This window comes from Phoca vitulina, unplaced genomic scaffold, assembly GCF_004348235.1.
Source record: "Phoca vitulina isolate PV1807 unplaced genomic scaffold, GSC_HSeal_1.0 scaffold3, whole genome shotgun sequence".
Taxonomy (NCBI): domain Eukaryota; kingdom Metazoa; phylum Chordata; class Mammalia; order Carnivora; family Phocidae; genus Phoca; species Phoca vitulina.
The window spans coordinates 88,192-108,389 of NW_022589706.1; the positions used below are offsets into that span (position 1 = coordinate 88,192).

At 57.0% G+C, this 20,198-nt stretch overlaps 1 protein-coding gene across 1 annotated transcript in view; it reads left to right on the forward strand.

Annotated features, from left to right (window-relative positions):
* Window positions 1-20,198, forward strand: part of PPP2R2C (protein phosphatase 2 regulatory subunit Bgamma) — a 97,539-nt gene that overhangs the window by 58,180 nt on the left and 19,161 nt on the right. Inside the window, exon 6 of the mRNA XM_032399657.1 lies at window positions 13,649-13,813. Coding sequence (XP_032255548.1) covers window positions 13,649-13,813 — 165 coding nt within the window. The remainder of the gene's footprint in view (window positions 1-13,648; window positions 13,814-20,198) is intronic.

Below are 20,198 nucleotides of genomic sequence, written 5' to 3' on the forward strand. Positions count from 1 at the left end.
CAAAACACGGGCATTTACTGACTTATGGACCATGAGAAGGCTTCAGGCTCAGCTGGATTCAGAGGCTGAAACAATGTCATTAGATGGTTCTCTCTGCTTCTTGCGTCTGCGCTCTGCTCTGGCTTGTCTCAGGTGCCCCATGGTGCCAAATTGGGGCCAGCAGCACATGCCCTGCCTTCCCAGAATAAAGCCCAAGAGGAAAGAGACCAGCTTTCTGTGAACTGTCCCACCAAGCCCCCATATGGCACCCCATGGGCTCTCATGGGGCCTCAGGGGCACCTCTAAACCCATGACTGTGGGGGGGATGCAGTGCTCTGACTGGCCAGAGTTAGGATTAGGGTTGACCTGAGTCAAGGGTGCTGGAGGGGGTCAGCGTGGGGGGTCCCCTCAGGAAAGGCAGGCACTGCCCCAGCAGTTGGGGACCCCCGTGGTGAACCACACAGCCAGACACCCGCTGCAAAGTTGGAGGTGTCGACCAGCTTCCTAGCAGAACAAAATGGGTCACATGGGAGCCCCAGGTCTGCACACGGGGTGGGCACGGGACTCATGGGACTGCCGTGGGCCGTCCTCAGCGCTTCCTCACAGCATCGGACAGTGTGCAGACCATTCACTGTCTCACTTGACCTTCGTGTTGGCATGAAAGCTGGATGCAGTGGCACGTTATCACCCCATTTTGCAGATGTAGAAATAGAGGTTTGGGGAGATGGGGGGTTGGCTGACAGGGACAGAGCTGGGACTCGCCCTCGGGCCTCCGTGGCCTGGCCCCAGGCCGTTTGCCAAGCTCTTGGGCTGCCCGCTGCGGCCACCCTCCTGGAGCGCCGGCTTCCTTGTCGCAGGACCCCAGGCTGGGGACGTACCCCCTGTCGGATTGACGCTGCTGGGCTACTGTAAGGACTCGGTAACACTGTGAATGCACTCGCCCTTTGTAAACTGCAAAACCCACAGCTGTGTAAGGGCTAGTGTTCCCTTTCATTCAGCCATTGATTCCTGGTGCCTCTTCTGACCCGGGCCCATGCTGAGCCCCGGGGAACACAGGGACAATGAAAGAAACTCAGCCCTGCCCGTGGGGGCCTCCGGGCCATGCTGGGGACATCACCCTTGCTGTGAGCAGGGCATGGGTGGGCGTGGTGGGTGAGGAGGGTGGGAGGGCTGTGTGTGTGTGTCCTGGGTGGACTGGATTCCAGCAGGCAAGCCTGGAGGCCAGGAGCCCAGTGAGGAGATCCAGGGAGAGGCAATGATGGGCAGGCGGGGGCTTGGCCGTGGGCAGGAGGCAGTCGAGTAGTGGGGCAGTGGGCCGTATCATAACTGTCTTTCAGACCAAGGTGGCCACAGGGCATTGGAACAGGTTAGTCATGAATACGAAAAGAGGGTTGATCCCCTGCAGAATTGCAGGCACAGTCCTCCTGAGTCCTTACTATCAGCGGTGCCTCCTTGCCCCATTTAAACACAGATTGTGCCCTGTCTGTATGCTGGGGAGCATGCCATTCACCACTGTATTTATTGAGTACCTACTGTATGCCAGGCTCCCTGCCTGACTTTGAATTAGATAGACAAATACCCCTGCCTTCTGGAGCTAACAGACAATAAACCATTAATATAATGAACAAGTACCATACCCAGCATGCAAGCAGCTGACAAGTGCAGCGAGACCACCAAGCCCAGTGGTGTGCATTTTTTCCGGCCCTATTTATCTGGGGGGCTGCAGGTGTGGGCTAGGTGGAACGGGAGCTAGGGTGGGGGTTTTGCCCAGTGAATGAGCAGACATGGGGCTGATGGTGCCTGAATCTAGGCCAGGTGAGGAGATGGCTAGTGACAAGAGAGGAGCGTCAGTCATGGGGGGGGGGTCCCCCTGGAAACCCGGGAGTCTCCCCTGACTGCCGGTCCTGCCACCCAACCCCGTGTTAAACACGTGTGCTGCCTCTTAATTTTGTGCAGGTGAATTGGTAGTTGATCAAAATGCAAAGACGACCCGTGTCTTGAGGTCGAGGCGTGGGGGTGCTGTGGATCGCTGATGGGGGCCGAACTGGGCTGCAGGCAGCCCCTGCCTATGGAAAGTGAGTACCCAGTAGGCAGATGGAAGGGGCGGAGGGGAGTCTCCAGGGGCGTGTGGTGGTTGTGGAGACCTCGCTGCTGAGACCAGTTCATCAGGGAACCGTGCTGCACGTGGCAGCCCCCAGGGCCCGCTGCTGCTTGGCCACCAGCGTGACGAGACACAGGGGCCCTGTGCGGAGACCGGCACCCGCCCCGCGGAGCCAGCCTCCTGGCCGGGAAAGCGTTGGGACTGCAGGCTGCCGGGTCCTGTGCAGCCGAGAAACTGGAAAAGGCGTTTCATTTCCAACGTGGGAGGAGGCCAGCAAGGCCTGCCAAGCTGGGGAATTGCTCCGAATCGGGAGACCCCTTTTGTGTAAGCACGTGGCTGGGGGTTCTGGGCCTGGGGCTTCACCTTCCTTTAATGCTTGCCCTCCGGTGTCTTGACTTGCCCTGGTGGGCGCTGCTGTTCGGTCTGAGCCACCAGAAGTTTCCTGCGGGCCATACTACCTTCTTGTAACACTTTCCACCTAAGCAGAATTGATCTCTAGCAAAGGTTTTGAGAGAAAGGAAAGCCATCTTAATAAAGGAGAGAAGGTGGGTGTTGTCTTGACCAGCGTGAACTGACAGTGAGCAAGCGGACTCAGAGGACCTCTGCACTGCTAATTTGAGACTTGGCTGATCTGCGCAGAGAGGCAGGGAGCCCAGTGCTCACAGAGCCTGTGTGTGTGCCAGGCACCTCCTTCCTCTCCCTCACCCTCAAGATGGAAGAAGGTGCCAAACCCTTTCCTTCCTCCCCCTGGATGGCTCTGGGATCCTGCCTACCTCTCCATCCCTGCCAAAGGCCCTGCTGGAGCCAGACCGTTCCTGCCTGGCCTGTTGCCTGGATCCCACACTGCCCAGCCAGCCGGCCCTGCACAGAGCTGAGAGCGACTCATCAGAACCTCTGGTCTGAGCACGTCGGCCCCCAGCTTAAAGCTCTCAGTGGCTCCTCCAGCTTCTGGAGAAAGTCCGAATCCCTCAGCAATGCCCTGGGGCTCACGGTGACAGGCCCCTGCACGCCTCCCCGGGCTCCTGTGCATCAGGCATGCCCATACTTCAGGCCGTTGGGTTTCCCTTCATGTTATTGGGGGGGAGTTAAAGGAAGGGGGTGATCTGTCTCCTGCTGTTCCTGCCCTGGATCATTCTTTCTCCTTCTCGTAGCCTGGCTGGCTTCCCTTTGCCCATAAGCATCACTCACAGCTCCCTTCACCCGGTCACCTCTGCTCCGTCCACTCTATGTGCCTCCTGGGCTGTCAGAGCCCACACTCCCTGATCACACTGGGCTTTCCTCCTCACCCCGTTTTCTGGTGAAACCCTTGAGATGAGGTACACCCTGTCTGAGCCCTCTCTATATCCCCATACATAATGCAGGGCCCAGCACATAGTAGGTGCTTAGGAATGGTTGTCCGTGACGACTTTGGTTGGAGGAATTCCAGTCTCCGTGTGGTCTTAGGATGTAGACACCTCCTTGTAAGTCTGGGCTCCGGGGGACTCAGAGACCCCGGGCACGAACGAGCAGCAGTCTGGGCTCTGGGGCCTGGCAGACCTGTGCTCAGATTCATCGTGTTACCTCATTGGCCACCAATTTCCACCAGTGTAAAATGGGCCAGATTCCTCGTCCTAAGGATATTTGTAAGGAATAATGAAATCATGCTCGTAAAAGGCCTGGCAGTCATCAGGCCCAGCAGGTGGCCAGTGTTTCCCTCCTAAACAGCAGCTCCTCAAGTCTTTGAGGCTGGCTCTCAGAATCGCTGCGTCGTCTCTGATTATTGAAGCCCGTTTCTCTCCCTGGTGCTGTGTCCACATCTGTTTAAACAACCTCTCACGTCCTGTAATACCAACATTGGAGACAGTTAGGCAGCTCTGAGTGATTTTTCTGGAGCTCAGTGCCTCTTAAAGGTAACAGATTGCACGGAGGGTCTCAGCCGATGGGCCTCTGCTTTATTTTTAGCACTCGGAGAACTGTGAAGATGGTTCAGTTGATTTTTCTCCCCCCTGAGCGATTTCTCATGGTGGAAGCTGGCATCGCACCAAGCCTCCGTCTGGAGCAAATTTCTAATTGCCGTTTATGGAGCAGGTCCTGAAGCGAAGTGGGGTGGTGCGGCGGTTTGCGGCGGTTAGGGGCAGAGGCTCCAAACCTCGGTCCCCACTCGGCCGCCTGGGGGCTGGGCGTGCTCCCCACGCAGGGAGCAAAGGAGGGGACTGGCCGAGGACTGTGCTGTGGGCTGGGAGGGTGGAAGCACCAGGGGACTCAGGGCCTGATGGGCTGTCGACACAATCCACACTGGCCCTGACCTGCTGTCAGGCACCCTACAGGCTGCCCTGTTCCATCCTCCCGTAGGACCACTCTACAGAGCAGGAACAGGAACATCTGCTCAGAAAGACCCTGAGTCTGAATCCCCAAAATCAGTGTCCACCCAGAAAGCATGTGGTTAGGCTCTTGCCAGCACACCCCTGCTTTGGGGGCTTGGCAAGACTGGGCTTCCGGGGGGCTGAGGGCTCGTGCAGAGCTGTCCGTGGTGCTGACCCCATGGGCAGCCTGCGCTGCGGGTCCTCTTCCCCACCACCTCGCACACCACGCACGCGCCGCACCGCCTCGCAGTGAGGAGAGCGACAGCCCCCACGGCAGCCACTGTTATTCTACCTCTGCCCCTTACACGGCTCGCCTCGTGGTGCTGTCATTCCCTCCGTTTTGTGGGTGATGTGGCGATGAGCTCTGAGAAGTGGGTGCACTTGCCTGTGGCCCGTCCAGCCCCATCAGTACAATGATGTTTCCTGGCTCTACTTTTAGACCCTAAGGGAGAGCGGGTGCTTTTCACCCCACTGCAGGACAGAGCGGGGATCGTTGGGTGACCTAGGTGACAGGTGACACAGGCGGCCAAGTGCATGGGCGGTGGCAGCTGTATGTTCCTAGCACGTCCTCTAATCATGGGAACGTGCGCCTCTCCTGTGCTTCTGATCCCTCCTGACAGGCCTCCGTGGCATTTCTGAGACATGCTCCTGATTAAACTCCTCTGCCCTTGACCCCTGTCCGGAGCCCCATCTCCCACCCTCTCCCCACTGGGGCTCCGGCTGGCTGCCCTATTGCAGCTCCTCAGCCTTACATACCCCCCTTCACATGGAACATGCCCCCTCCTGGATAACTCCTACTCTTAGTCCTCCGCTTAATGCCTCTGCCTTCTGGACTCTCCAGACCAGCTCCGGGCCTCCCCAAAAATCCCATCCTGTGCACTCTGTGTGTCTCTTGGAGCAGCATCATGGGCCTCTCTGGTTTCACTGCTGGGCTGGAAGGCCTGGGAGGGGAGGTCATGACGGGCTCCGGTTTGCCCTTTCTCAGTGAACACGAAAAGGCAGCCACCCGGGTGTGCGTCCCGGCTCTGTCCTGTCTGGAGTTTCTCCCCCAGCTCTTAGGAGCCAAAGAAGGCATGCAATTCAGCACACACCGTCAAGTCCTTGTTTTCTTGGGGAGGAGGGACATACATTGCACCGTGGGCAATCTGCTTAATTTCCTGTTTTTCCAGAGGAAGAGAAAGACTCTGATTCTGATTTAGTGAACTTTAATTATTGCTAAAAGTACTGTGTGCTAGGGACTTTTTAAAAATTACTAAAAAACTTATATGTCTAAGTCATTTTATTTACTTTTAATTGCTAGGGCCTTTGACTTAATGTCATCTCATTAAATCCCCATCATAGCCCTGTAAAGCAGATGTTATCAATCCATTCTACAGATGAGAAAAGCAGGTGCAGGGAGGTGGAGAAGTTGTCCAGGGGGTCACACAGCCATGTACAGAGGGGCTGGACTATCAAGCCCCGGTCTTTGTGACTCCAAACTGAGTGCTCTCTTCCCTGGCTCGGTACTTGGAAATCACCTAAGCTGGCTTGTGGAAGAGATGTGTAGACTGGCTCACCACATGGAGAAGACAAACGAGGGCTTCAGTGGGCTTGTGTGTCACACGGAATGGCCACCCGTGGCCCCAGTGATTGGGCTCCTCTCTCTGAGCAGGATTGTACCATCGTAGTTAGTAAGGTTCTGAGCAGAGAAGGGAAGGAGGTTGTTATGGGCTGAATTGTGTCCCACTGAAGTTCGTATGTTAAAGTCCTAACCCCAGGATCTCAAATGTGACTATATTTGGTCTTTAAAGAGGGGATTAAGCTAAAAGGAATCCATTAGGGTGAGTCCTAATCCCATATGACTGATGTCCTTACAAGAAGAGGAGGTTAGGAGAGCACAGAGGGAAGAGTATGTGAGGACATGGGGAGAAGAGGACCATCTACACCCTACAGAGAGAAGCCTCAAAGAAACCAGCCTTCTGACACCTTGATCTTGAACTCCCAGCCTCCAGAACTGGGAGAGAATGATTTATTGTTTAAGCCGCCCGTGCTGTGGCAGCCCATAGCAAATTCATGCAGAGGCCGAGGTTGCCAGGAACCTTACAGGATCTGACACGGTTTGGCCAGAGTGCTTCTAGCTCATCGCTGTAGCCAGGTCATCTTTTGGAGAAAACTGGCTGAAAAAAAGCAGCTTTGCTGGCTGTTCCCCAACAAGACCGCCTCCGTGTGCAGGAGGCCCTCTCCAGTGTCTCTGGAGAGCCCGTGGGAGCAGCTTCTCGTGGCTGGTCCTTGGCAGAGTGGCCTCCATCCTCCCTTGGTGGCTGCTCGATCACCATGGCAACCGCCTCCCCCATCCTGAGAGCATGTTCCTGCCGAGACATCTAGATAAACCATGCTTTGCTCAGTTAAATCAATGGAGCCCAAGGCTGCATCCTTCTCCTCACTGAACGCCCCCCGCCCACGCTCTTAGCAGCTCCCTTGCAGGGCCGCCAGCCAGTCCAGTGTGCCCCAGCAGCCTTGCCCGTGGGGTTGCATATCGTGTGGAGACATACTCCCTCCCGAACAGGGGGGTGCAGGGAGGAGCACCGGCTGGGAGTTAGGAAGCCAGGATCTATCCTTGCTCTGCGGTGCCCCACATGTGGCCCTGGGCATGTCACTGGGCGGCCCTGGCCTCCCTCTCCTCCTTTGTGGGCGTGGAGGGTGGGTGGTCCTTCCCGCAGGGGTGCGAGGTGCCTGGCCTGCGGGTGCAGGGTCGGGGGCTGCCCTCAACAGCTCTCTGAAGGTCTGAATGTGTCTCCAACCTCAGTTGCTGCGTCTTTTAGAGTCATTTGTCGTGGTGCGGCCCCTAAAGCCTGGCGTTAGTTAATATTTGTACTTCTCTGATGTTTATGGGATGGTTTCCATACCCCTTTCTCCCTTGAGCTCCTTCCCGAACAAACCAGTGATGTTTGTTCATTTCGTGTGCCTGACTGATGTCAACGGCGGGAGGGAGATTTGGCCGTGGATGAGTGATGGCCCCTTGCACCCGTGCCCACCCCCCATTCACGTAGGGGAGACGAGGCTCGGAGGTGAAGCTCAGAGGAACGAGGGCCACTGGAGGTGCAGTGACCTTCTCCCCAACATTTCAGGGGCCCTCCGAGTGGGGCGTCGTGGTGTTGCAGCCCGGGGACCGACGTGACCCTGGTTGGCTTCCAGCCATCAGGCCTTGCCTTTGGCAGCAGGCGGTGAAGGAGTTTCTATAAAAATCTCTGCAAACCTGATGACGCTGCAGAAGGCCCGCCTGGAGTACATTGCAGTGTCCTTGACAGCAAGAGCCGCAGACTTTGCTCTGGGTGGGGACAAACGCCTGTTTCTGAGCTTTGCTGACTCCCCCAGGCAAGGGCTGGAGCTCACAGGGCACTACCGGGCTCCAGAGGACATCCTCCTGCTGCGGGAGGAGCCAGGCCTGTGGGGCTGTGTCACACACGGGTCCTGCATGGGGTCAAGAAGGGAGGTTACTGTTACAAAAGCAAGACTGCAGTCCTTCTTCTCGGCCCGCGGCCAGCAAAGTACGGCCCTGGGGGCCAAAGACACCTGTTCAGGCTTTAAGGGTGCTCAGCCACTGCTGTTCACTCCCATGCTGGCTGAACCCGCTTTACAATAGAGCAGCAGAACTGAGTAGTCGAGGTGAGACCCTATGGCCTGCTAAGCCCAAGATGCTCTCTCTGGCCTTTTACACACTTCTGCCTACCCTGGGTCTAGAGCAATACACGGGGTTCACACTAGGGCCCTGAAGGACAAGGGATTCATTGTATGATGTAGGGCAGCAGCCAAAAGCTGCAAGGAGCCAGAGACCTCCCCCTAGACCCCAGCGCTTCAGGGGGCTGCACCCCTCCCGGCCTGAAGTTTGCACTTCTCACCCCTGCTCTGCTTTGCCCCCATCACAGGGGTGTATTGCCAACTCTGGAAACCAACTTAGTCGGTCCCGGCTGGGCCCCCTCGGCCAGGTCCCGAGAGGGCGGCTCCTCCTTGCTGAGCCTCCAGGCCCTCAGCCGTGGGATGGGGTACGCATCACTCGGGTGCAGAGGTTTGAACGAGGCACAGCTGGGGAGCAGTGGGCCCACGGCCAGCCCACGAGGCATAGCCGGTGCTGGGCTGGAGTTAGGCGTAGAGACAGGAACAGGACTTTGCCCGCACTCAGAGGAGCGAAGCCGACAGGTCAGCCTGTATTCGCCGCCCGGAAAGCTGAGCGCTAGCCGGTCTGTGAGCAGAATGCAGTGGGGACCTAAGGAGGGCGCTGTGGGGAATGCGACCTTCCTGAGAATCCCGCAGAAACCCATGCCCAGCGTGCCTCCCGGTTTCTGCAGCGCTCTCCAGCATTTGCGTGGCGCTGCAATGCTCCCTGTGCACAGCAGGGTGATGGCTCTTTTCATGGCCCTAGTCAGTGACAGTCCCCCCTCAAGGACCGCCTCCCTGCCCCCCTGGCCTGGCGTCTCCCTGAGCCTGCGCTTTGCCTCCGCTCTAAGGGCTTCCTCCCCTTGAGATGGGTGGGACACTCCCCGTGCTCCCCCCGGCCCGGGTCCCAGGGGCCCCCGACGGGCTGGTGGGTTCACCGACTTCAGCAGCTGTTCTGCAAAGCACCTGCCATGTGCTGGGCGCTGCTCCAGACATCAAAGTGCGGCAGCGGCGCAGGCGGACAGGTCCCTGCCCTCATTGCAGAGGTGGGCAGCCAACCAGTAAGCAGTACGGTACTAGTGGACGGCCAGGCCACTGCTGTCCAGCTCCCGGAAGCAAGCCAGTGTCTGAGTTTCCCACGGATGCCGGAACAAATGTCCGCAAACTGGGTGGCTTGCAACAGAAATCCGCACCAGTTCTGGGGGCCAGAAGTTTGCAGTTAATGCTGGCAGGGCTGTGCTCCCTCTGGAGGCTCCCGGGGATGGCCGCCTCTTAAGATCCTTCATTATATTTACAAGGACTCTTTTTCTCAATGCGCCACATTCACAGTTTCGGGGCTTAGGTTGTGGACATGTACTGGGGGCCACCATTCAACCTGCTGCTCTGGAGAAAGCCCTTGTGCTCATCGAGGGGCGTGGCACCGAGCGAGTTCACCTTCTCTCCTCCTCCTCCTCCCTGCGTGACCTGCTCCTGCCTTCACCTTCGTGGTTGTCAAACTTAGTTGCCAGGATGTGACCAAAGGTTAAAAGAAAGCTCATCAGACAGGGGGAGAACAATTAGATGGAAAACAGCACATGAATAATTCATGAGGCTTTGCAGGGGGGAGGGGGGGCTTGTAGATGAGTCTAATTACACTCGTTCCCCAGGGAGGCCAGTTTGCCTTGAACCTCATAAAGCTCCACCGTGTACAAGTGGGATTTATGCAGCTGACCATGAAACGGGGGAGAGGCCACCCGGGGGTCAGGTCTCCAAACGAAAGTGTGCTCCAGGATCATGCCCAAACCCTCATTTTGCAAATGGGGGATACTGAGGCTTGAGGAACGGGAATGACATTTGCACATGGCACTGAGCGTTCCAGAGAGAGCGAACACCACATGCTCAGCCTAGGGCCCCCAGCACAGGTCCTGCCAAAGTCAGAGCCACCACGTACGGTCACGGGTGGACCAAATGTCTCCCGGTCCACGTGCACAAGGCCGCATGGGTGTGAGTTTAGGAGGTGTGTTTGCAGCATATGTGTGGGGTGCAATTATCACACTATGGAGTCTTCTTCTGAACCTGCCTCCCTTGTGAGCAGTCTGCCTTCAGGCCCGGCTTTATGATGTGATGAAGGGAATTGGACAGGGACAGGCCCTCTCTGTACCCACCTGCACCCACGAGGAGCCAGGTAGCAGGTGCAGGGCTGGGCCTGTAGTGAGCTGAGCAGGAGGTCTTGGAGACCCCGCCCTGGGAAGAGGCTGGGTGGCCGTGCCCTGAAGGATCCTGTCCATCCCGCGGGGCGCGGGCATGGCTCTGGACCCTGGGATTCAGAGGTGCGAGACTGCCTGCCCCGCCTCAGGGAGCCCTTGCCCTGCAGGGGCCCCAGCACGTTGGCCGTGACTGGATGTGTCTTCCTCCACTGGGATCCCGTGGAAATGTTTCCCATCCATCTTTCCCCAGCACCCCCCGTATCCAGAGTCCTTTGTTTGAAACAGCAAGAGATTTCCTGAGTGATGCTTGAGCTGTAAGAACTGTGGTCCTGGGCTGTCAGCGGGACCCGGTATGGGAGGCTCTCTGTCCCGAGCCCACACACAGGACCCTCAGTCCACGTGCCTCGCCCTCGGTCCACGTGCCTCGCCCTCGGCCCCTCTGTGTCGCCAGTTCGGGCCTGCTCGCTGCAGAGGGCTGCAGACGTCACTGACCCCCATGGACTTCTAAAAGCCGTCACGCCTCATATGTATTTCTAACGAGTGTTGTCATGAGGCTGTCAGGAGTGGTTAAGCATGACGGGGCCGCAGGAAGCATGCACTCCAGACTCGAGCAAAGAGGCCACACCCATTCGTTTGGCCTTGGGCCCCTCATGGGTCTGGGAGCAGCATGTGGGGGCCGGGGGAGGAAGCTTCTGAGCCCCCACCCCCACTGCGCTCCCTTCCTGAACACCAGTGTGCACAGCTTCCCAGTCTTCCCATCTTGGTGAACAGATTTTCATGAGCATCAAACTCCGTCTCCACGGGCCAGACGCTGAGTAAATATGGGCGGCCGGTGACTGAGCTCCTGCCCGAGACTCATGACAAACGATGGACATAAATAGAACAACAGTCGTGGTCGGGTGTGTACGAGTTTTGGTCTTGGAGGCAGAGTGATTGGAGCTCAGACGTCACACCTCTGATCCTTCTCCGTTGAGCTGCGTTCTAGAACATCCCGATGTGGGAAAGTGAAGAGGTGTTGGACGCTGAGTGGGTCGGGAGGGAAGGTCATGGGCAGAAACAGATGACTGGAAGGTCTGAGGCTTGAAACGGCCCAGGGGGATCTCGTAGGAGGCCACCTGAGGCATGGGTCCCACAGCAGAGGGGAAGGCGTCATGGCCCACCACGTGCTGGCTCTCAAAGCTTCAGCCTGGGAATGATGCCTGGCGCCTGTCACTTCTGCCCTCCATTATTCGGGAAAAGCAGTAAGGGCACGGCTGCCCTGAATTCCGTGGGGCCCATGGGCAGGTCCCCCCACCTCTCCCCGGAGTGGTTGGCAAGACGTTTCCACCTTATCCCACAGAGTCCTGCTCCCCTAGAAGTCGTAGCCCGATGAAACACGGTGTAAACACGTGTCCCCTAATATGTGACACACCGGGTCTCCAAGCCGACCTGTGTTTCTTGAGGCCTGGGCACTTCCGTGTCCCCCAAGCTTCCTTGGACTTTTGTGGCTTGAGTTCTGCGGAGAGGATTTAGTTCCCCTGGTGCAGAGCATCAAACCGGGTGCTGTGCTCACGTGCGTGACGTTTCATAAACGGCCGCACGTTTTCCCCTGACACCGATTTAAGTTGGGGGAGAAATTGAAGCGGTTCCCAAGCAGGCCTCTGTAGGCGCTTAGCCCCTGAAGGACGGGGATGGAATTAGCAGCACAGAAGTCTTGGTTTTTTCTCTCTTACTGTTCAGTCTCATTTTTCAAGATTTAATCTCTGCTTCTTATCGTCCCAGAAAACCGCAGTTTCCTGGGAAACCAGCTCAGGCTCCTTCTTCCTCCTCTCTCTATTTTTAAGTGATTCTAAGTTTCTGGTTAAGGAGGTGCTTCCAGAAGCAATATTTGAGCATGAGCACGCAGACCCTCCTCAGTGCCCCTGGTCACTCAGATTCAACATTTTTTTGTGACGTTTTATAAACTCTCCTGTTTACGAAAGTCACAAAATGCCTCTTTATTGAGGCGGTGGTGGGAGGGGGAGGGAGGGCTGATGGCAGGTGAGTCTCAGAGTTTCAATCAGCATTTTCCAGATAACAAAAAGCAGTAATGTCCCTGATATTCACTGAGCTCTGCGATGTGTCAAGCAGCGAACAAGGGCCTTGGCCTTTCCTAGTTTTCACGACAAGACTGTGTTAGAACTGTTGGCCCATTTTACAGTTGAGGAAACAGAGGCATGAAGAGCTAGGGAACTCCCCCTCGATTGCATGGGCAAGAGGTGATAGAGATGGGATTCGAAGCCCAGACTTTGACTCCAGGACCCACACACAGATGCAGAGGGAGGAGGGGGTATTTCAGCCAGAGGGGTAGGTTGGGCAGAGCCTCATGCAGGGCCAGGGAGACCAGAGACCAGGGTGTCACTGTCAGAGAGAAAAGTGCCTTTAGGGCCCAGCGACTAGTTGGATCCGAAGCTGGAGAGGTAGAGAGGGGCTATGCCAGGCTTTGAATGCTACACCAACGGGTTCGGATTTGCTGCTTTAGGCTACAAGCAATGGAATGGAACGCAGACTTACTACTTGCTGCTGAGCCATCCTGGACAAGTTGCTTACCCTCTCTGGGCTCTAGAGTATCTGTCAGGGATACTTTCTTTGCAAGCAACAGAATTCTTGATCCTAAACAGAAAATGGATTTGTTGGCTCCCACGTTTAATTGTCCAAGGCTCATGGCTTCCATCCTGATTCAGGATTCAAAAGGCATTGCTGGGTCTCTCCCTCCAGTCTGCCCCACCTGCAGGCTCCGGGTTTCCCTTGTCCCAGCAGCATGTACACACCCCTCCTCTGCACACCACCCAGCCCAGCAGAGAGGTCAGAGCTGCCCCCAGCATGCCCCGCATCTCAAGCCTGGAGTCCCTCTGCTGGCACCTCAGAGGCCACGTGCCCCTCGCTCATGGTGATTGTGAGTGAGTGGAAGGCACAGATGAGAGCGGAGAACCCAGAAAGGCAGAGAACCTTTTCCCCAAAGGAGAATCTTGATGCTGTGGACAGAAGGGGAGTGGGTGCTGGGGTGGGGCTCCCCGCACACTCAGCTCCGGGCACAACTCACGGAGTGACTGAAATTGTTCACCAAGAGTCCAGCACATACTAGGCACTCAAACGCTCCTTGCCTTCTGCTTGGCACCTGGTGTGGGGGGTGGAGGGGAGGCTGGGCAGCTGGTGGGTGCTGGCTGGGGAGAGGGCATAGGTTGGAGGGGGGAGGCTGCAGGGACAGTGGACGGCACCCAGACGGGGCAACCAGTGGGCGGCTGGACATGCCGGTCTGCAGCTCAGAGACCGTCTGGGGCTTTGTCCAGGGGTCTCGGGAATGGAGATGCAGCTCAGATGCAGGGTCAGTGGGAAGGCAGAGCAGCGAGGGTGCCCTCCGTTCTCTGCCCTTTCCTTGACGGGGCCAGACATCGTGGACATCAAGCCGGCCAATATGGAGGACCTCACGGAGGTGATCACGGCGTCGGAGTTTCACCCCCACCATTGCAACCTCTTTGTCTACAGCAGTAGCAAGGGCTCCCTGCGTCTCTGCGACATGCGTGCAGCCGCGCTGTGTGACAAGCACTCCAAACGTAAGTGTCCATGCCAGCTGGGACCCGGTGCAGAGTGGGGGCGGCAGGGCAGCGCCCGTCCCAGTGCTGGTACCCCGGGGCGGGTGGGAGTGGTGCAGGCGTGTGCTTTCCTGGCTGGGGCAGGAGAAGCTGGTCTGGCCACCCACTGCCCCCCGAGTCCCCAGACAGATACTGCCCAGCGTCCAGGGACCAGACAGCTAAAACAAGGGTCAGGGAACCAGAAGCTAAGGAGGGACCATACTCAGCAGTCACCTCCTCCAGGAAGCCTTCCCTGACCCCCACATTGGTTCAAGCCCCTTCTCTGTGCCCTTCTCTCAGACTGGCCACACCCTGAAGAACTTTCTATAGGTTGGGGTGTCTCCCCCAGCAGCCTGTGAACTCCACGAGGTCACTTCCTCCTGCTGGAACTCGCCAAAGGGCCAGCCGGGGAGGGGGATGCCTGAACAAGGTCCAGGGAACACAATAAGACAATCTCCGTGACCACACAACAGCTCCCACTCACTGGATGTGCTGAGCCAGTCACCCAGACAGCTCTCACCCACATCATCTCATCCTCACACGAGCTCTGACGGAGTCCTGAACGGAACCGAGGCTCCAGGGACGGGTCCAAGGTCACCCAAAGTGACAAGTGGCGAGGCAGGACTTGAACCCAGGACTCTGAGATGCCCCGGTTGGGGCTCTCACCTCCAGGCCGGGCTGCTTGGTGTGCTGGGTTCTCCAGAGGCCCTGGAAGGCAGAGGATCAGGGGGTCAGGCCGTGGTGTCCTCCCTGGGTGACCTTGCAGTGGCAAGAGGGCGGGGACTTCTCTGTATCTATCCCAGTACCTATGACAGTGTCTGGAAATAAGCACTTGCTGAGTGAGTGAATGAATGAATGACCAGTGGGCCGCTGGAGGCGGTTTTATTGAAGTCTGTTGGGAGGGACGGGGTCACTCTCTTCCCCTAGGGGGCCTGGTTTTCCTGGGCAGCCCAAGAGGGTGGCTGTCAGCTGGCTCGCAGGGACTTGGGCTCAGGACCCTCTGCGGCTGCCAACCCCTCCCCACTCCTTGGCCAAGTCCGGTCCCCCTACGTCTCCCCACACTGCTCTTCTCCAGGCAAGCCCACGCTCCGCAGTCCCTCTCTGGGGCTTCCTCGCCGGCTTCCTCACAGGGAACCACGTCCCTTTTCTGGGTTTGCACGTGCTCCAGCAGCTGTCGCCTGTCCCTGAGCCCAGACCTCTCCAGCGGGAACGCCTTTGTCTCCAGCACTGAGCCCTCCTCCTCCTGAGGGCTGAGTGGCCAGCACTGAGGGTGGCGAGAGCAGATCTCCCTCTGAGCAGAGCCGGGCCCCCACCTCCAGACACTTCCTGCCATGGTGGGTGCGGACAGACAATGAACTCGTCACTGGGTCATGTGATGTCAGGAGGTGGTGACAGATAGGAACAACAGCCACCAAGGAGCGGGGCGCAGGGAGGGTCCTCTCCCTGGAGAAGTTACAGTGGAACAGACACCCCAGGCGCCGTTGAGCCATGCAGTCTCTGGGGGGAAGAATGTTCTAGAAGGGGGACACTGCAGGCTCTGAGATGGGACCTGAGATGCAGTGACCAAAGGGAAGGGTGCTGGGAGCTGAGTTCAGAGAGACACACAAGGCAAGTAAGTGACTTAGGATGCCCGTAGGTCAGGGGAAGGATCCGGTTTTATTCTAAGTGAGGTGAGAAACCAGCAGGGGGCTGAGGGCAGGGCATGATGTCACGAGACAGGTGTTTGGAAAGAAGAGACTGCAGAGGGGTCAACGTAAGCAGGGGTGGGAGGAGGCCCTGCCAGGGTTCTCGCTGAGAAGAAATGGTGCAGCCTGGGTAGGATGGCCAAGCTGGGGAGACAGGCCCCATTCCGGGTGTTCTTTGAAGGCTGAGCTGGCAGCCTTTGGCAAGTGGGGTGTGGACCGTGATGACTCTGTCTGAGGTTTGGTTTGCGCGGCGGGTGAAGGTGGGGTCCTGTCCTGGGAGCGGGGCAGCCAGGAGCAGAGGTGGGACCAGCAGGCCGGTGTTGGACACGGTACGTGTGCGATGGTGTTGGGATCCAGGGAGGGCTGTCAAGAAGGCCGCCGGATGCCTGGAGTCAGGGGCGGGGTCCTGGCTGAGGATAAAGCATGGGGTTGTCGTCAGTGTTTGGATGGACAGGGACCCCAGGTGTGCGTGTGGACGGCGCCCAGCCCCCTAAGAGCAGCCCGGGGCTGTATCGAGGTTCCAGGGCTGCCCAGACAGAGGACCACAGACTTAGTGGCTTAACACGACACCGATATTTTTTCTTTTACAGTTTTGCCGTTCGGAAGTCTGACATGGGTCTTACCCGACAAAAATCAAGGTGTCGACAGGGCTGGTTCCTTCTGGAGGCTGTAGGGGGGAATCCATGCCTCCCCCCTTCTCCAGCCTCTGGGGGCGCCTGCCGTGCCTGGCTCCCGCCCCTCCCTCCACCTGCACAGCCCGCCCTGGCCGTGGGCTTTCTCACGCTGCATCACGCTCACTCAGCCTCTCCTGCCTCCGCTTTCCCTTCTAAGGACCCTGGGGATCCCCTTGGGCCCACCTGGGTAATTTAGCTGATCGGCAGTCTTAGTTTCCCCTTTGCCATGGAACATGACATATTCCCAGGTGCTGCGGATTCAGGTACAGACAGCTCTGGGGGCCATTATTCTGTGGCTCAGGCCACAGGTGGCCTGGAGATTTGTCCGTGTGCAGCTCTGGCTCAGACTGGCACAGAACGAGGCTGGGGAAGAGTCTGGGCTCCACTCCTGGACCCAGTCTGAGCCCATGCGAGCCCCATGGGAAGGAAGTAGGATGAGACTTCATTGCCCAGCCTTTTTTATATAAAGGGGCCAAATTCAGAAACACTCTAGACGTCCAGCAGAGCAAATGACAAGTGAATGACGATGCCCTCTGTATACGGCAGTGTTGTTCAGTCATTTAGAATGTTGACTTAGAAGATTTTTAATGACACGAGGAAACGATTATGTTAAAATATCCGGTGGGGGTAAGAAAGCAAGGCAATGACTATTTTCCAAAAAAAAAAAAAAATGGAAACAGAAAACGGGAAAGAAATATGCCAAGAACTAGTCCCTGAGCGGTGGGCTCTGGAAAGTGATACCGTGTTCTTCTCTGCATCTGTCTGTGTATTTGCATTTTAGCTCGGATTTCAACTCAGAATCAGGAAACAGGTGTGTGTGTGCAGGAAGGCTGGTGGTATCTGGGGAAGAGAGAGACAGCCTCGTGCACCCCACGCTGTTTGAATGACGCTTCTCGGCGGGCTGGGGGTGGAAGTCAGTCCTTCTTGGCTTTTGTCATCTGGTTCCCTAGGAGTCTGAGTGAGCGGCCACCCACAAGACCAGCCATCACTTCCCAAGTGTAGCACACACTCGAAGATTCTGGGCCGTAGCTGTCACACGCCTGGGGTGGGGGTGGGGGTGGGGTGTCTGCTGCATGTGAATCAGCCCACAAACTCCAGGGTGCAAGAACTCGAACTTCATTTTGGATGACTCAACTCCATTTGTGTTTCTCGCCTCCTCTCCCAGGGCTGCCGGGAACATAACAACTTCAGCATTGCCCAGAGATCACGCGGAGGTTCCAGAAGGCTTTTGCAGGGCCCAGGCATGAAGGGAGGGTCACTGTGGCCTCTGACTACCATGATCTCTTGCTGTGCCTGGGTGCCCCGGGGCCAGGGCTCTTGCTGAGACATTTTTGCATAAATGCAAAAATTCTGCTTTTTGCATAATCATCCATAGGTGAAATTGGAAGTTGGTCTTCAACTGTCTTTTTTTATGCTCTCTTTGCCCAGTTTTATTAGGATTCTTCTACTCTTGGAAAACGAGCTGGGCCACTCTCTCTCTTTGCCTGGAATGTTTAGTTTAATCTCTAACTTGAAGTCTTAGTGAAACTCGTAGATCTGTTTTGATGGTTGGTTTGTACAGGTTTGCTATTGGAATAGATGGTGTATTTTAAATTTTTTCATTCTCAAACCCAGTATCCTGCACAGGAACCTCCCCTTTAATGCCCGTAAGGGGATTGTTCACAGTCTTTTTCCACCAAGTGTGCTTTGCTGCTTGTTCTCCTGCTCTCGTGTCATAGTGAGTGAGCGAATGGAGTGTCTGCTTCACCAGGATTGGATCCTGCTAGCTCGTAGCCCTCCTGAGGACTCAGGCAGGCGGCCGGCAGCCAGTTAGCGGGATGTTGGTGAGGCTGTTTCAGATCAGAACACAAATGGTTGTTGTTCAAACCGAGTTTTTAAAGAGCCCCTGAGATTAGATCTCTTCCTTTATACCTCACTTCTGCCCGTTAATCAGTGGCTGCTCCAGACTCAGTAGGGGCTGGTAGGGGCACCTGGAGATGCGTGGTCATGGCGTCATCCTCCCAACAGGTGAAACAGGGACTCTCCCTTCACTGGATGAAGAGAGTCCTGGATCACACAAGCGGATGTTTATTTCTGCCCTGGGACAGCTCAGGAAACTGAGGCACAGAGCGGTGCGGTGGCTTCCCTGGGCGCTCCGTCGGGGGGCAGAGCTGGGGTGCTCGGGCCACGCCGCTGCCCAGCCCACAGCCTCACGTCTTCCTCCGAAGCCGTGGAAATTCGAGGCTTTTGTCTGCTAGTCATTATGACAGGGTAACCATGGAAACACCCTCCGTGATGCCTCAAAATAGACAGTTATTTCTGCTTTCGACAGCACAGAGCGTGGGCTGGGCCGGGGCCCTAGAACAGGGGATCATGTCAGCCGCTGCCCCTCGTGGGACCCCTGCGATGTGCTGGTTGGGACCTGATGTCTGTTGACCACTTGCTATGGGCGGGGGGACTACTGTTCTGGGTTCACGTCCCGATAAATCCTCAGAGCCGCCCTGGGGTGGAGGCACTCTGCTCTTGATCTAGACGAGGACACCGAGCGTCCGGCTTTCCTGGGTTGCTGTCACAAGCTGCCACAGATTTCATAGAGTGAAAACACAGATGTATATTTTTACAATTCTGGAGGGCAGAGGTCTAGAAGTCAGGCGCGGATGCTTTTCTTCCAGAGGTACCAGGGGAGTATATTTCCCTCGACCTTTCCAGCTTCTAGAGGCCCCCGTGTCCCTCAGCTCGTGGCCCTTCCTCCATCTCCAGAGTGCAGCCTCCAACCTCTGCTCCATCTCCCATCTCCTTCTTCTGCCTTTGACCTTCCTACTTCTCTCTCGTGAGGACCTTTGTGGGGACAGCGGGGCTGCCCGGAGAATCCAGGATAATCTCTGTAGCTCCACATCCTTCCCCTAATCACATCTGCAGGGTCTTTTGCCATGTGGGGTAACATATGCCACATTCAGGGGATTAGGATGTGGACGTCTTTAGGTGCCAGGATTGTTTACCACATGGGCGGCACAGAGAGGTTAAGGTGTCCTCCCAAGGTCACACAGCTAGGGGGAGCTAGGATAGAGGCTCCCTTAGTCCCACGCCTATAAACTTGTTCCCTCTCTCACTTCATCTCCACCGAGATTTATAACTTGAGAACTAAGAGCTCTCACGGGGACTGTGGGTGAGCCAGGTTCATTGGAAGGGGCCAGGTGGGGTAGATCCTCAGGACTCACTTCTGATAATGGACCTGGGATAGAAGCACCAGACCCAGCCACCCTCTGCCGGGGAGGCTCCAGATACCTGGAGGCAAAGCCAGGGTAAATGTCTCCAACAGAGGGGACAGCCAGTACAAAGGCAGGAATAAAGCAGGTAGAGGTGGGAGGTGCGGGCAGAGAGGTGTGTGCTTAGAGGACGGTCGGCAATCAGAGGACTTTACAGACCACACAGGAGCTCTGGGTTTCCTTCCAAAGGCCAGGAGCCTCAGGGGCGTTTGAGCCAGGAGTGACCCGGCCTGGCTGTGTGTTGACGGGATCCCTCTGGCTGCTGAGTGGGGAAGAATAAACTGTGGGGTGACGTTGGCAGTGGGGGCCAGCTGATGCTCAGACCCTGGTGGGCATCGTGGAGGAGGGAAGGCAGTCCTGCATCCGCACGCAAGGTCCGGCCTGCTGGCTTTGCAGGCCAGCGGAATGGAGAGGGTGGGGTGACGTCAGGCTGTGTGCCGAGAGCAGGCTCTTGCCCTTACGGAGCTGAGTACAATCGTAGGCAAACTGACTGCCAAGTAAATGGGAGCATCGAAGCAGGGAACGTTTCTGAGGTTGTCCCCCTGCTGCAGTTGGCTCTTGATTAAGGTGGCCCGAGGAGGCTTCTCTGCACCTCAATGAATGAAAGAGCCAGTGAGTGGGAGGAGAAGGGTTAGAAGGCGGGGCTAAGGGCCCCCAGCGGGTGGGAGGAGCCTGGGAAGAGAGGGAGCAGTAGGCGGGGCTAAGGATCCCCAGCCGGTGGGAGGAGCCTGGGAAGAGAGGGAGCAGAAGGCGGGGCTAAGGG